Source organism: Clupea harengus, chromosome 15, assembly GCF_900700415.2.
Source record: "Clupea harengus chromosome 15, Ch_v2.0.2, whole genome shotgun sequence".
Lineage (NCBI taxonomy): Eukaryota > Metazoa > Chordata > Actinopteri > Clupeiformes > Clupeidae > Clupea > Clupea harengus.
In genome coordinates this window covers 23,482,937-23,496,605 of record NC_045166.1, presented here as the reverse complement: position 1 = coordinate 23,496,605, position 13,669 = coordinate 23,482,937, and the positions used below count along the sequence as shown (strand labels likewise).

The 13,669-nt window shown below is 41.9% G+C and overlaps 1 protein-coding gene across 1 annotated transcript; it reads right to left on the bottom strand.

The window, feature by feature from the left end:
* Positions 1-507: 507 nt before the first annotated feature.
* On the bottom strand, positions 508-13,429 carry LOC105902273 (24-hydroxycholesterol 7-alpha-hydroxylase). The gene is given in 15 exon segments (XM_012829826.3): positions 508-531; positions 533-577; positions 1,156-1,243; positions 4,800-4,888; positions 6,774-6,793; positions 6,796-6,868; positions 7,450-7,583; positions 8,137-8,227; positions 8,463-8,558; positions 8,815-8,908; positions 9,647-9,796; positions 10,795-10,969; positions 11,394-11,523; positions 13,177-13,205; positions 13,208-13,429. Coding segments are annotated over 15 exon segments (1,383 nt in total). The 5' UTR covers positions 13,353-13,429.
* Positions 13,430-13,669: the final 240 nt, after the last annotated feature.

The following is a 13,669-nucleotide window of genomic DNA, read 5'->3' as shown; positions in this document are numbered from 1 at the left end:
TACAGTTAATGAGGTTCACCCTGCGTCAAAGAAAATTGCAGTTTAAGGTTAATTTCATTTTCATATGACTTATAATAAAATAAATTCAGAATAAATATACATTACACAAATATTCCTATGTGATTAATTAAGATATTTCTTCATATTTCTTGGACCCTGGTGCGTGGTCTCATTATTAGGGTTCCCTATTTTATCTGAGCCCATTGAGGTAATATTAAATCATGTTATCTTTAATATATTCAAGTGGTAACACAAAAGATGCTTCAGACTACAGAAAGGGGATATATGGAGGAACTGTCAGTTTCTCTGTTCCTCCATCAAACCAGGGGCAGACAGAAATTCCAGTTCATAAAATGTAATGGGCCCTTGGCTTTCCCGCAGATGCTCTTATTAGCTTTGATTTCCATTCATTTATATTGCCTTTGTTGTAGGGGTCCAATCTATGGTTAGTCTCAGTTGTTCTGGGAGCGTGTTTGTAGAGGGCCCCCTACTGGTCAAGGCGACACACTATCGGTGTCTGTAGTTCACTGTGGCAGGGTCCCTCTGGTTGCTGGGTGCCCACCAGGTGAAGCAGGCTCTGCAGATGAAAGAATGTTAAGTGAGTGACTCATCACACTGTTTGTCTGTTTTCACATCAAACCATTGGCCTTATAATGGACAACTTTAAAACAGTCCTACTTCAATGTAAATGTCCTGTTCTCATTCTATTATTCATTTTAATGAATTATAAAAAAATTACTGAACTTCACTTTTCAACAACTTTTCCAGCATCCTTCCTCCAAACTATACTCGAAGATGCTGATTTGTTTGTGATCTTTCCAAACATTTTGGGCTGGGTGGCACAAAATCTTTGCGAAAAAGTGGAACGCCAAATCATATCATGTGCCATGTGTACTACCCTCACAGAGTTTTATGCTGAGTAAGGTCCCTGCACATCTTAGCATAGGTCTATAACTGTCAGAATGCTCAGCTGACATGGAGCTGTCCACTCAATGACACCATGGGATGGTATAGCCCAAAGGCACGGGTGCACTCCAGGGGGTAGGCTTTCCTTTTTTTATCAAGTCTAAACAGTTAAGATGACACAGCTGAGGATGTCTAGTCAGACATGAGAAAAATTGCTTCTGAATTTCATAAATTGCCCACAAAGCTTACCGGATTGGGTAAAGGATCCAAAAGAGTGAAGTCGAATTTGTAGAGAATCATGGCCACGAACATGTGCAGTTCCATTATTGCATACCACCTGCAAAAGAAGCACATATAAGCTATCCTATTAGATATTAACCAACCCAGCAGATTGATACACAGCACAGGATAATACATAGCACAGACTACACACAGTGCAGACTACTAAACACCACCCAGTCCTTGACTTTTCAGACACACACTAAAAAACTAGTGAAAAAAAAGTGAATTTTTCTTTTTTATCTCTTTTGTGAGGGCCATTATAATGCTTCTTGGTGCAGTGCTCCTCCCTTTCTCCTTGGCCCTGTCTGCATTCTTTGGAGAGGCAGCATCTTGGTTCTGTTTCCTCTTCCTCAGAGTCGAAAGAAGACACAGCCAAAGGGGAGCAAAAGATCTGATCTGTACTGCAAGCTGACAATCCTCTTCTAGGCGCTTCCAGATTAGATTGTGTGGACAGCTGCAATGGGCAAGTGCGGGAGGGAGACGAAGAGAGTGAGTGAGGAAGAAAGAGAGAGAGGGAGATAGAAAGAAAAGAGAAAGAGAAAGTAATGAACAAGACCGATGTGTGTTTGTGATAAGTGAGGGGCAAACAGAGGCAGTGACACAAAGAGAGCAAGGTAAAAAGGAGAATAAGAAGGATTGAGAGAGAAATCGAAAGAAGTGATAGTGCATGGATGTGAGAGGGGCAACAGAGACATAGTGAGAGAAAGAGAGAGAGAGAGAGAGAGAGAGAGAGAGAGAGGGGAGAGAGAGAGAGAGAGAGAGAGGGAGAAGGTGAGAGACTGAGAGAGAGAGAGGGAGAGAGGGAGAGAGAAAGAGAGAGAGAGAGGGAGAGAGAGAGAGAGAGAGAGAGAGAGGGGAGAGAGAGAGAGAGAGAGAGAGAGAGAGAGAGGAGAAGGTGAGAGACTGAGAGTATGTGCGTGGCCATGAATCTTGGCTCGATCTGTCATAATAACCTTTAAGACAAGCAAGTGAGTCATGGCGGGGCATTGTGTCGGTGACGCAGGCCGAGACCAATCTCTTAAAATGATCAAATTAGATGGGCCCCGCTCGGGGTGGCGGGTGAAGTGTGCGCCGTGACTGGTGCCAGCTCACTGCTGTTATTTCCGGCGCTTTCTCAAGTCGAGCTGCTGCACCCTGAAACCAAATCATCTCAGCAGCTGTAGGCTCTCTGCTGGATTGATGACCTAGGCCACGTGTGCACTACATCAGGTAGTCAGGTGTGACAATGGAGGTCGTGACAGTGCTTCGGCAGATTCAAGGGAAGGAAGGGATTAAAAGAGATGGCAAAGGAGAGTGGAGGGAGAGAGTGTATGTGTGTGTAGAGAGATAGAGAGAGAGAGACAAAGAGAGACAGAGAGAGAGAGAGAGACAGAGAGAGAGAGAGAGAGAGACAGAGAGACAGAGAGAGAGAAAGAGAGAGTGAGGCTGTCTTCTTAGCTCTGGGTGGATTTGTGAATGGAGCCGCCTTTGAAATGTGATGGCTGAGTCAGACCCTGGACCCGGTGGAGTTGCCTGACTAGGTGCTTCTTAGCCTCGGGTTTGTGGCTTTGATTCTCTTCAATGGCCTGTAATCTCAGTGTGATGAATCAGCAGTGAGGATCTGAGAGGGTTTAATAGACTCCATCAGAGCTCTGGGGATATTTCATCCAGCTGACTGACTGCATGAGAAATAAGGAGAAAGGGAAGCAACTACAACTCACAGATACAGCTTAAAAATCCAACCTGTCCTCCTCTTTTGACTGTAAAAATAGTACTATAATACATAGCACATAGGTTAAAGCAGTACCCAATCTCCTCTGAACACGTATCAATGACAACTGACAAAAGAATGTTTCTGGAACATACAAAAACAAGTATCGGACATATATGTCCCAGGAATGTTAACATATATGTAAAAAACATTCTTTCCTATGAAAGCAATATTCCACAGTGCTTCCTTGACTGTTCGGTTCTGCCTCAAGTCCTTCATTATTGAGAGGAAGGTATTCTGCTGTTCCCACGGCTGCAGAGGATGCAGTTCCACCCACAGGTATTTGGCAAGGAGTGGTGAGGAATGGAAATCTATGCCCAGGAGGCTAAATGTCATGGTCATAGGGCATGCAGCTCTTACAACTAATAAATATCACCACTGGACTCTGGAGGGAGAACATTCATCTTGACACAGCCCACAAATGTAATGTAGAGACACTCACTGCTGTCCTAACCGTCACAGATGGGATTCAGGGACGTCTGCTCTTTACATTCCTTAGTGGCATCCTTGATAGCCATCACATTTAAGAGAGGGTTATGTTTGTAAAAAAAATATATAGTTTTGACCATGTCTTTAAAAAGGACGGGTTACATAATCAGACTTTCTGTGAATACATCTGCCCTTCCTTGTTTGTCTATTCCTCTCTCTCCCTGTGGATGACTGGAAGGTTCTGCGATTCCCACACCGAGTGTGGGCCGGAGCGCCGCCAGGGTGGGCCAGCGTGCTGGTCTGGAGGGAGGTCAGGGGTCATCTGTGCATGTCTGCCACTTTGATGTGCATCTGCAGCTGGGAACGCTCTCCCCTTGATCTGCCTCCATTAGCGGCCTGCTCTGTTCCCAGGGCAGCGGTGATGTCATTCATGGGGTCTCTCAGGAGACCGGGGCTTTTTGTTGTTTGTGTGTGTGTGTGTGTGTGTGTGTGTGTGTGTGTGTGTGTGTTAGATGTTTGGTGGCAGTTTGCTACAGTGCATTAGATATCTAGCCAAAACAACTGCCACATCCACTGGCTACACACACATGCACCTCACTAGAGTCTAGGAGCATGAGTGGCCTCTCCACAGTTTGAAGTGACCGTAATTATGTCAATGATGCTTATCTGATGAATTCCTAAAACATACAACTGAACTCTGAAAAATGAAAGAATAAAAGAAGGTAAGTGTTGATTAGTGCTGTCTAACCTCAAGTGACTAATATACACACAGAACACGATTCAGCCAGATGAATCATCAGGAACACATTACATAAGGGGGTGTGGGACAACATCAGATATGTTGGACTGGGTGTGTAGAATAATAATAATAATTATTATTATTATAATAAATATTTGCCTCTGAATTAGGCACATTTCAGGGTGATTGAAATTCCTCCCCCAGGCTTTGATGAGCTTCTCTGCCCACTCCTGAACATGCTTGGAGCACAGAAATCTGTTTTGTGTATCTGTCCCCCGTTCACAGTTTCCCCGAACACCCTGGCAGATCCCTGGGCCCTCGGGGCAATGACATTTGTGACAGCCAGTACTGCCTGAGGGGCAACAATATGTAGCTGTCTGCCAACAGCAGCACCAGCACCAGGCCACAGACGAGCACCAACAGCGCCTGGTCAATTTGGTATGCATGAAGGTACAGATTGTCTGCAGATGGCATTTTGCACCTTTATGAGTTCACCTTTTGGAAGCAGGGCATTGCTGCGCTTCTGAAATATCAGTGAGCTTAGCTGTGATTGCATGTGTGGATATTTGACAGAGTGTAATAATATCAAGGGTTTTAATGTGAGCTGTGGTAGCGGTTAGGATGGCAGAGCGCACCAGGCGATGCATGTAGACGGCTTTGTGAAGGCATGACTGTAAAGTCTGTTTTTCTAACCTTCCTGGGCACTGGTATTTGCCTCCTCCAAATGCCACGAACCCTTCCAGGAAGACATTCTTTACTAAATCCGCCTTCTCCCATCTTTCCTGTGGGAAGAAAAGTTTCATTTCAAAGAGTACATGAGCAAAGAAAAACAACTAGAACTAAATAAAGGTTTTTGTGACTTGCTTACAACCCTAACCTAAAGAAAAAAAAAAGTTTTAGATCACAGCCAAGAGACCTTTCGTTTGGGGCTATTTTTGAAACTCTTATGCTCCCTTAAAAAATGTCCAGGCACTTCACCATTCATCCACTATCTCTTTTACAAATGCATTAAAATGTACAAAGTCCATTTATTTGGTAAGTGAAGCCTTTCCCGGCATCAAATATTTAAGGCCTACTTGGGGAAAACTATGAGATACTGGCCCAATCCTGCACTCCCAGGGTAAAATTAGAGTGCCTTTCCACTGTCTGTGGACAGTGGTTGGATGGAGAGCATGAGAGTACAGGAGAGAGAGAGAGCGAGAGGAAAAGAGAGGATTGAAAGAGAGGAGAGGAGAGAGAGAGAGAGAGGCAAGAGGGACAGGGTGACTCTAAATCACTAAAAGTTCAAAAGTAAACTAGTTGAGATAGTTTACTTGTCATTTATAGATAGGAGGGTCTCTGTAAGCCTGCAAAGGAAGGTAACTTGTGAGGGTTATTGTTTAACCCCTCACCCTCTCCACACAGATAATGTTGTTCAAACTACTTTATGGTACAGCCATCAATGTGACTCTACCCATAACACGTTACTCCTGGTCTGGGAAAAATAATAGCATAGAGACTAAAACCTTTTGTTAACCTTTGTGTCTGACACGTTGGTGAGTGTTAACGTGCCATTACTCCACATTCTACAAAAGTATGACCACACTTTCTACTGGCAAATGACACATGATGTTATGTCTTCACCAAAATTGAACTTTTCACGCTTCATAGGGGGGTTTTGGAAATGTCTTTGAACTTCCATGAGCATCTTTGAGTTCCTCTGGTGTGTGAATTAGGGGTTGACTAACGGCACGTTCAGACATGGCATATGACCAGGCGTAATTCGTCTCGCTCTCATTGGGATTGAATGGGAGACGAAATTCCGGCTGTTTGCGCACTGCAAACGGTCAAAAAATGCAGTGTGAAACGAAGACACTTCTCGCCCTAAACGGGCGCCATCTTGACTACGTAACGGAAGAGGAGCCCTTTCGGCTGCTTTTCAGTTTGGAAAGTTGGCTGACTGACGCCTCGCAAATCAGTTCAACCATTTTTGCTGGTTACAATAACTGTGTTATCTGATAGTACAATGTCTATTTCTTGGTAACTTTTGAAAAATCTAAGCAAGATAACGCCAAAAAATGTACATTTACATACAAAAAAACGCTGTCAGCGGAGTTTGGTCCGCCATCTTTGTTTAAAATTTCCAGTTGGCCGGAGGGAGCTGGCGCACAGATTTATGGGTAAAAGGCTGGCAGATTTGCGTCCGTCACTTCCGCCAAGTGGTTATCGTAAGTATTCCATTTGAGACAACACTAATCAGCGACAGAACGCACTAAAGATGTAAGTGCGTATGGCGCACTACGCCTGTATTGCAGTGTACTTCGTAAAGTACTCGACATAAGACACAGTCATAGTAGTAGCTGCTAATAAGTCACATACAGTATAACGTTAGCATGCTGATATGAATTATATGGTGTTTCTGTAGAACATGAGTTGTTGTCAACATAAACAATTGATTGTTGTTTACTTTGCTCATGAACATATTTGGGGCAAATAATCCACTAACTAGCTATTTAGCTCTTTAGCTTCGTAGCCGCCAGCGCCGGCAGCTGGGCGCTGCACTGCAACTGAACTTGCTGCTTGACAGCCAAAAGTGATTTTTCTGACTACCCTCCCAAGACGAAATTTCACCTGATGAATTACGCCTGGTCATATGCCATGTCTGAACGTTCAGTAAGGGGGACTCACAGGCTTAAACTCCTCCGGGGCGGGAAGTACTTAGGGTTCCTGTGTGCCCAGTATGGAGACACCATCAGCAAGTCTCCAGGAGGAATGATGTAGTTCTGAGACAAGAGGAAAATACAAACACACAAAAGAAATGTACAATCTGTGTGTAAGTGTATATATCTATGTATATATACATGTGTATATACATGGGGTGTTGTGAACTTATGTTAGATAACAAGACATTTAGGTGATTGATTACTATCCTGGAGGTACTAATGTACTGTTGTACTAAAATAGCTAACAGTATTAAACACTTTCGCACTAGGGATGCTAAAAAAATCAAAGTTAGCTCTAGCAATTGTCCTAAATTCGTATTCCATAACCACTAAAAAGATATCCCTTAGATTGGAATGAATGCATTTAAATCATACTACATCTGTTCATTTAGGATATACTTAGAGCATGAATAGTGAATAGGCAACATATTTGAACATACTGTAAGTCGGTTTCAAATGTTATATTGCATAATGAAAGTTGTTCAACAAGTAGTTCATAACTATACATTCATTCCAAGAAGTCTAATACCCCCCACCCACCCGCCACTAAACTTCACTAAAGAGCACCAGTTTAATCCAAAGAAAGCAATGTTACTAAAATTTCACAGGGGTCTCTGTACAACCATCTCCTCAAGGCTCACCTGTAGTTTGATTGGCCGCACCACCCTGCGGGTGATAGCACCTGGGGCCCGGAGCCGGATGGCTTCCAGGATACACCACTTCACGTACGGCATCTCCTGGAGGTCCTCCAGCGTCACATTGGTGTTTTTGGTGTCTGACACCACCAGATGCAGAGAGAGAGAGAGAGAGAGAGAGAGAGAAAGAGATACATAGAGAGAGAGAGAGAAACAGAAAAAGAGATAGAGAGATGAAGAAGAGAGCAGAGTTCATTACACATTATATTTACAATACACAAGTACCATAGGATCACCACTTTGGAAATTCATTAAGGAAATTAAGATCATATTACATACTGCCTTTACTGTAGAAATTAACCAGGTGCTAATTTCATGATTTCCCTTATTACAGTGGCACATCTGTTTACATGGTGCTTTTGCGATAGCAAATTTCCCACGAGACTATGTCGGTAATGTTGTCTTCGTGCCTCGGTGCAGTTCCACTAAGTGTGAGAGTCTGCTGTCCTCTAGTGGTTAAACAGAGAACAGTAAGAACAGAGGTGGACTCTGATGAACCTTCTGAACTCACTCCCAAGTAACTCCAGCTAGTTATCTTTCACTAGCCATAAAAGAACCAAGAATCTTCACCACTGCCAAATGTGTTTCTGCTGATGCAGCAAGTTCCTTATAATAGAACATGATCACCTCTACCTTGGTTTTTCAGTGTAGCATTTATCTCCTCCATGGCTTTCTTGTAGGTTGAGGGTTTGGACATCATGAAGGCGATGGCCCAAAACGTTATCTAGAGAGATAGAAAAACAATCTTCTGTTTATTTATTGTCAACTTCCTTACAGTCCCTCACAACCCACTGTTTTAAATGATGAGTTTAAATGATGACACCACATGGGCACCATCTTTAAAAAAGACTAAGTTGAAAAAAGTGCTTACATTGAAATGTGTTATTAATTATTTTTTCATTAATTGGTTCATAATGGCTTCTTATCAAATGTTTATTCTAAACAAAGCTTTAACTTACAGGTATTGCATTAGCAAGGGATGCCCACAACATGAGAAGGCCATAATTGGGCAGGAATTTGTCTGTTATCGTTGTAACAAGGTGTTGCAGCAGAGTCTGAAGAGCAGAAGACATGACAGATATGAAATAAATACATTGACAGGACATTTATTACACAGCAATTACCCATAATATATTGTTTAATCAATATTTTGGTTGTAAATATGTTTATTCATAGCCTTCATATCCTTCAGTGTGTGTGTTTGTATTAGTAATGTTAACACAGTAGTTGGTCATACTACCTATTGATGGTATTTACATGTTTGTGTGTGTGAATGTTCATGGTGACAAATGTAGACACTGTTCTACTCACCTGTCTTGCCGTGTCAGAGTCTTCGCTTTCCTCCGCTCTGACAACCATGTTCCTCATCAGTGACAAAAGCCAGTGCTTGGCACCTGCCCATTCACTGCAGAAAACCCATTCAATACATTATTTCTCCTCACCGATTCAGGGCAAACTAATCATTCATTTCAACTAATCTAACCTAAGAAAAAAAAGAGTTCACAATATAACTCTTTATTACATAATAGACTTCTATTATATAAGGTACTTAATGTATCAATATTATGACTATATTTTAGTATTACTGTTTTAGTATCTGTTTTAGTGAATACTATGGTGAATAATAGAGTGAATTTGGATATAATTTTTTTAATTTTTTTTTTTTATGTATTTGTAAGACAAAGAAGCAAGCCCCTTAGACTTTATTTTATACTTTAAAACTACCGTAAACGTATTTAAATCATTGATATTGTTGATATTGTTATTATTGTATATCTTTATGTTATGTCACCAATGAATGTTATAGGTATAAGTGTAAAAAGTCTTTTATAAACAAGTCATGATGAAAATGCAATAAAATAAGTAACACCTTACAGAAAAGGAAGGATTTCCCCTGGGCTCATTCCGTAGTAAATAAAAAATGGAACCCAAAGCTCATATAAAACAGTGACGTTCATTAAATCTGAGACTATTCTCCTGTTGGTTGTATTTTCCCTTGTTTGCTAAAGCAGCATACCTAATCACCCATGAACCAAACCCAAATAAGACCTAGATTTTACATAAGCTTATTCAGCAGAGGTTCACTGACCCTCCACTGAATTAGGCCACTGCATAGGCCAGGAGGGAGCACAGCAGAGCTCACCGCAAAAACAAGTCGGGGAGCTGAGAGCCATGTTCAAAGCCTTCGTCGTAGACTGTGAACTTTTCCTTGAACTCCTTCATGGAGCCATTCTGCTGTGGGGAGTTACACTTCCCCAGCAGGTTGCTCATGACAGCTGGGTACATGGCACTCCTGTGAGGATGACCCAAAAGACAGAGAGAGAGAGAGAGGAAGAACTGAATAGGATGTGTGTGAAATGATAACTATCAGATGCAATTCTGGAGGTTTCTCATTTCTGCCAAAACAAATGGCTGAAAGGGACTTGATAATTAAGACCTTTGTCAGGTTTTTAATGGCACACACGACACACTGGAGTGATATGGATTAAAAAGAAAACAACACAGTTTGAACATTTTGAGAAAAAGATAACATATTGCCATTAGTGAGTCAGACGGTTCAGAATGACAATAAGGGACATTTAATGAGGATGTGTTTTGTTAACACATTTTCTTGCTGTAAATTCATGAGGGTGGAGGTGGGGATTCAGTTGGTTCAGTTCCTCTGGTCTAGAGGGTGTGGTGATACCATGACACATCATGCATGGAGCATCTATGCTAACAGTAAACCCTTACAATTCTTCTTGGATGTATATTGTATATTGCTATGGGTGTACATATGTGTTTCTCTGTTGTCTCACAGTACCTCTGTGTGAAATATTTGTTTCAGAGTAAAAGGAGTTTATATTTACAGTTAACAGCAGCAAGCAACATTTATGACATTTACAGATAATACTATATATGTCTGCATGGAATCCCTGCCTGCAGTTACAGTTCAACAGCATTGCTTGCCTATATCTTTTCCTGCAAAAACATTCCTGACAACCTGACCACAGAGAATCTGTGTACCAAGTAAAGCACTTACTGTACAAAAGTGCTATTTATCAGTGGGTAGAACATGGAACTACTAGATATATCAAGGTAAAGGTTCAAGTCCAAGTAAGACCCATGCGATAAAACTGATTATCTTCCTTTTGCTAAAACCTGGTACCCGCCTAAACTTGTAAATGTCAATCACTTTTTGCATGGCTAGAGCAGGAAAGCCTGAAGCCCAGCTGCCCTCATTCGGCCTGAGAGGAGAGTCATTTTCCTGTTGCCTTTGCACCAGATGAAAAAGCACACAAGTGACAGTACCTGACCAGGTCGTTAAGACATCTGGTCCCGCTGTCCCCCAGTAGTTCCAGGTGCTCGTTGAACTCCTCGCACAGGTGGTTGGCCAACATGGCCGAGTTCCCTGGGGTCAGCCTGCCCTTGATCAGAGTGTTGCATGCTGGGTGGAACTTGTAGAAACTATCTTTGCTGATAGATGCTGGGGAAGAAGGAGGGGGAGTCACATGCTTCAATTAGAGATGGCACCATGTTTGTATTTGTGCCCTTGAACTTCAGCAGCACCTGTAAATGTACAGGTGACATCATAATTATTCACTGGGGAAAGAAACCATCCCTTGGACACCCATGAATTATGTACAAGTGACAGTACAGAATACATACTTTGGTTACCATCAGAACATGTAATGTGTGGCTTTCATTGAAGTCAAAAGGTAACTTACATGTTACAGTATGTGTATATTTCTTTGAAGTTACTATGGTAATTTACTATGACAAATATTCTACAGCTATGTTGCTTTCAAGGAAATGAAAACATTCCCACGTGACACAGGTAGGTCTATTCCAAGGACAGAGATAAGTCTGTTATCAGAGAGGCAGGACAGGTACAACTGAACTGCATCTACCTGTGTTGTAGCATGGCTCCTGCACTGCTTGCTCAAAGTCCACATCTTTAGACATGAAGAAGGTACGAAAATGCAGAGTCACAAAGGTCAAGCGCTTTCCAGCAGCACGTACAGTGAAGATTGGACCATGCTGGTTGATGGAAACGGTAATTGTAAAGTTAATAAGAAAGAACAGTTATGTATATAGTTATATATACAGTTGTTCAGATTTCATCAGTTCTATAAGCAACAAAATGTTTAGAATGCATGAATGGAGGACAAAATATCAGTTGAGATACTGGGTGTACATTTTATATATATATTAATTTTGTTATTCCATTTTGCACATATGCCAGCTGAAAGAAATAAAAACAATGTTTGCACCCAAGAAACCTCATAGGAATAGCATGAGATGATCAAAAGAAAATGCCTGCAGCCAAAGAGCAAGCAAGGTAGGGGGTATGACAACAACAAACTGTCCAAAAATGTTGTCACATGTCAGTTCTCACCCAGCAACAGCTTTGTAACCTAGTTTGCCTTTCAAAAAGCTCAGTCATCCCACCAATACACCCCATAGAGCGCAACAACAGTCCCCCCAATTTTAACGCAGAACAAAAGTCTGTGTCACAACAGGGGCCTTTCCAAGTCCTACTACATGAATTACTGAGTTGAATCCCTGAGAGGCTCAGTCATACAGGTAGCTCTCATTAAAATACTATGAAATAATCTAATACACTTGAATACTAATTTGGTTTCAGTCCAGCAGTCAGTTGTTAGCAACAAAAATGACAGTTATGCCGTGTGTAATTTGTGCTGTGCGCTAGTCTTCCTATACCAAACTACAGTTCCCCAAATGCTTCTTTAATTCTGCTGACAGCACATCACAGAGCTGCCAACTCTCACGGTTTCGCCGTGTGACACACGCTTTTGCATGTTTTCACACGCACTCACGCCACACATCCAATTTCTCAAGCTTTCGGTCACTTTTCAAAACTCCCCGAGGGTAGCTGGCGCTACGGAGCGCATCTGTAACCCTATTCGCTGCATAGACATCTTAAGATCATCTTACGAAATTGGATGTGTGGCGTGAGTGCGTGTGAAAACATGCAAAAGCCTGTGTCTTACGGCGAAACCGTGAGAGTTGGCAGCTCCTGCATCACCAGTATGTTGCAACTGTATTTATTACAGTATTTGGGAGTAAAGTTGGTTCCTGGTAGTATTGAGAAAATGTGCATGTTTCAACACACATTTTTGCCATATGCATGACAAATATTTGGTACGCAGAGAGATATAGCGCTGTGACCCTAACTGGAATGCAAAAAGTGACATGAAGTTTGTAGGGGAGGAGCTGGATCCTGAAACCTATCTGCTCATGTTTGGTCATCACCTGCATTAGCAGCATGTGTCCTTTGCTCTCCTGAATCTTTTACCATTTGTGTATGGATGCATACGTGTGTCCCTGGTGTGAGTGTGTGTGTGTGGTGTGTGGTGGTGCCTTTTGTCATTCCCAGTATTTTAATTCCCGAGTATGTGATGGTATGTGTGTGTGTGTGTGCGTGTGCGTGTGCGTGTGCGTGTGTGTGTGTGTGTGTGTTGTTTTTCAACTAATATAATTGTTTATTTAACTATACTCTACCAACAATAGGATAATTCAGTCCTTCTGGCAAAGACCACTACCAATTAGCGCCTATTAAATCATCCCAAGGAACAAACCTTTGATTATTTCTGTGATCTGATTTTTAGAATGTTTTACAGTGGCTAACACAAACAAACAAACAAATGAATACATAAATAAACGTCTTACTTTGACTCTCGCTTCAGCAATGAAATCCAAGGAGCCTTGCCAAATTCTAAAGCTGCACCAAACCATGGTATCCATCCTTTTATGCAGGGAGGAGCATTCGTGCAATTATCAGAAAATAATAGATGGGCTGAAATTAGAATTACAATCAAGGAGAGGGTGAGAGTGATCCAATCCATTACAACCGATACGTAGACAGGTTCAGACTGATACGAAGTTGTCAAGTTCACAGCGTCTGTCACTGCGACCTAAAAAGGATGGAGGAGTGACTTTGGTGTTAACCAATCAGATATAGGCTTCTGTCTTGTATGCAGTAGGAGTGGGTGTTCTATGATGTATTTGGCGTCACATCCTGGTGTCTTAAACGCGACAGAAGTTTGTGAAGTGACAAATTGATGGACAACAAAGTTTGTGCTCACACTGTAAAGGCATTTATTCAGACAAATGTTGCCACATGGTGTAGTCTGCAACCACCACAAAAATGCCGCGTGACACT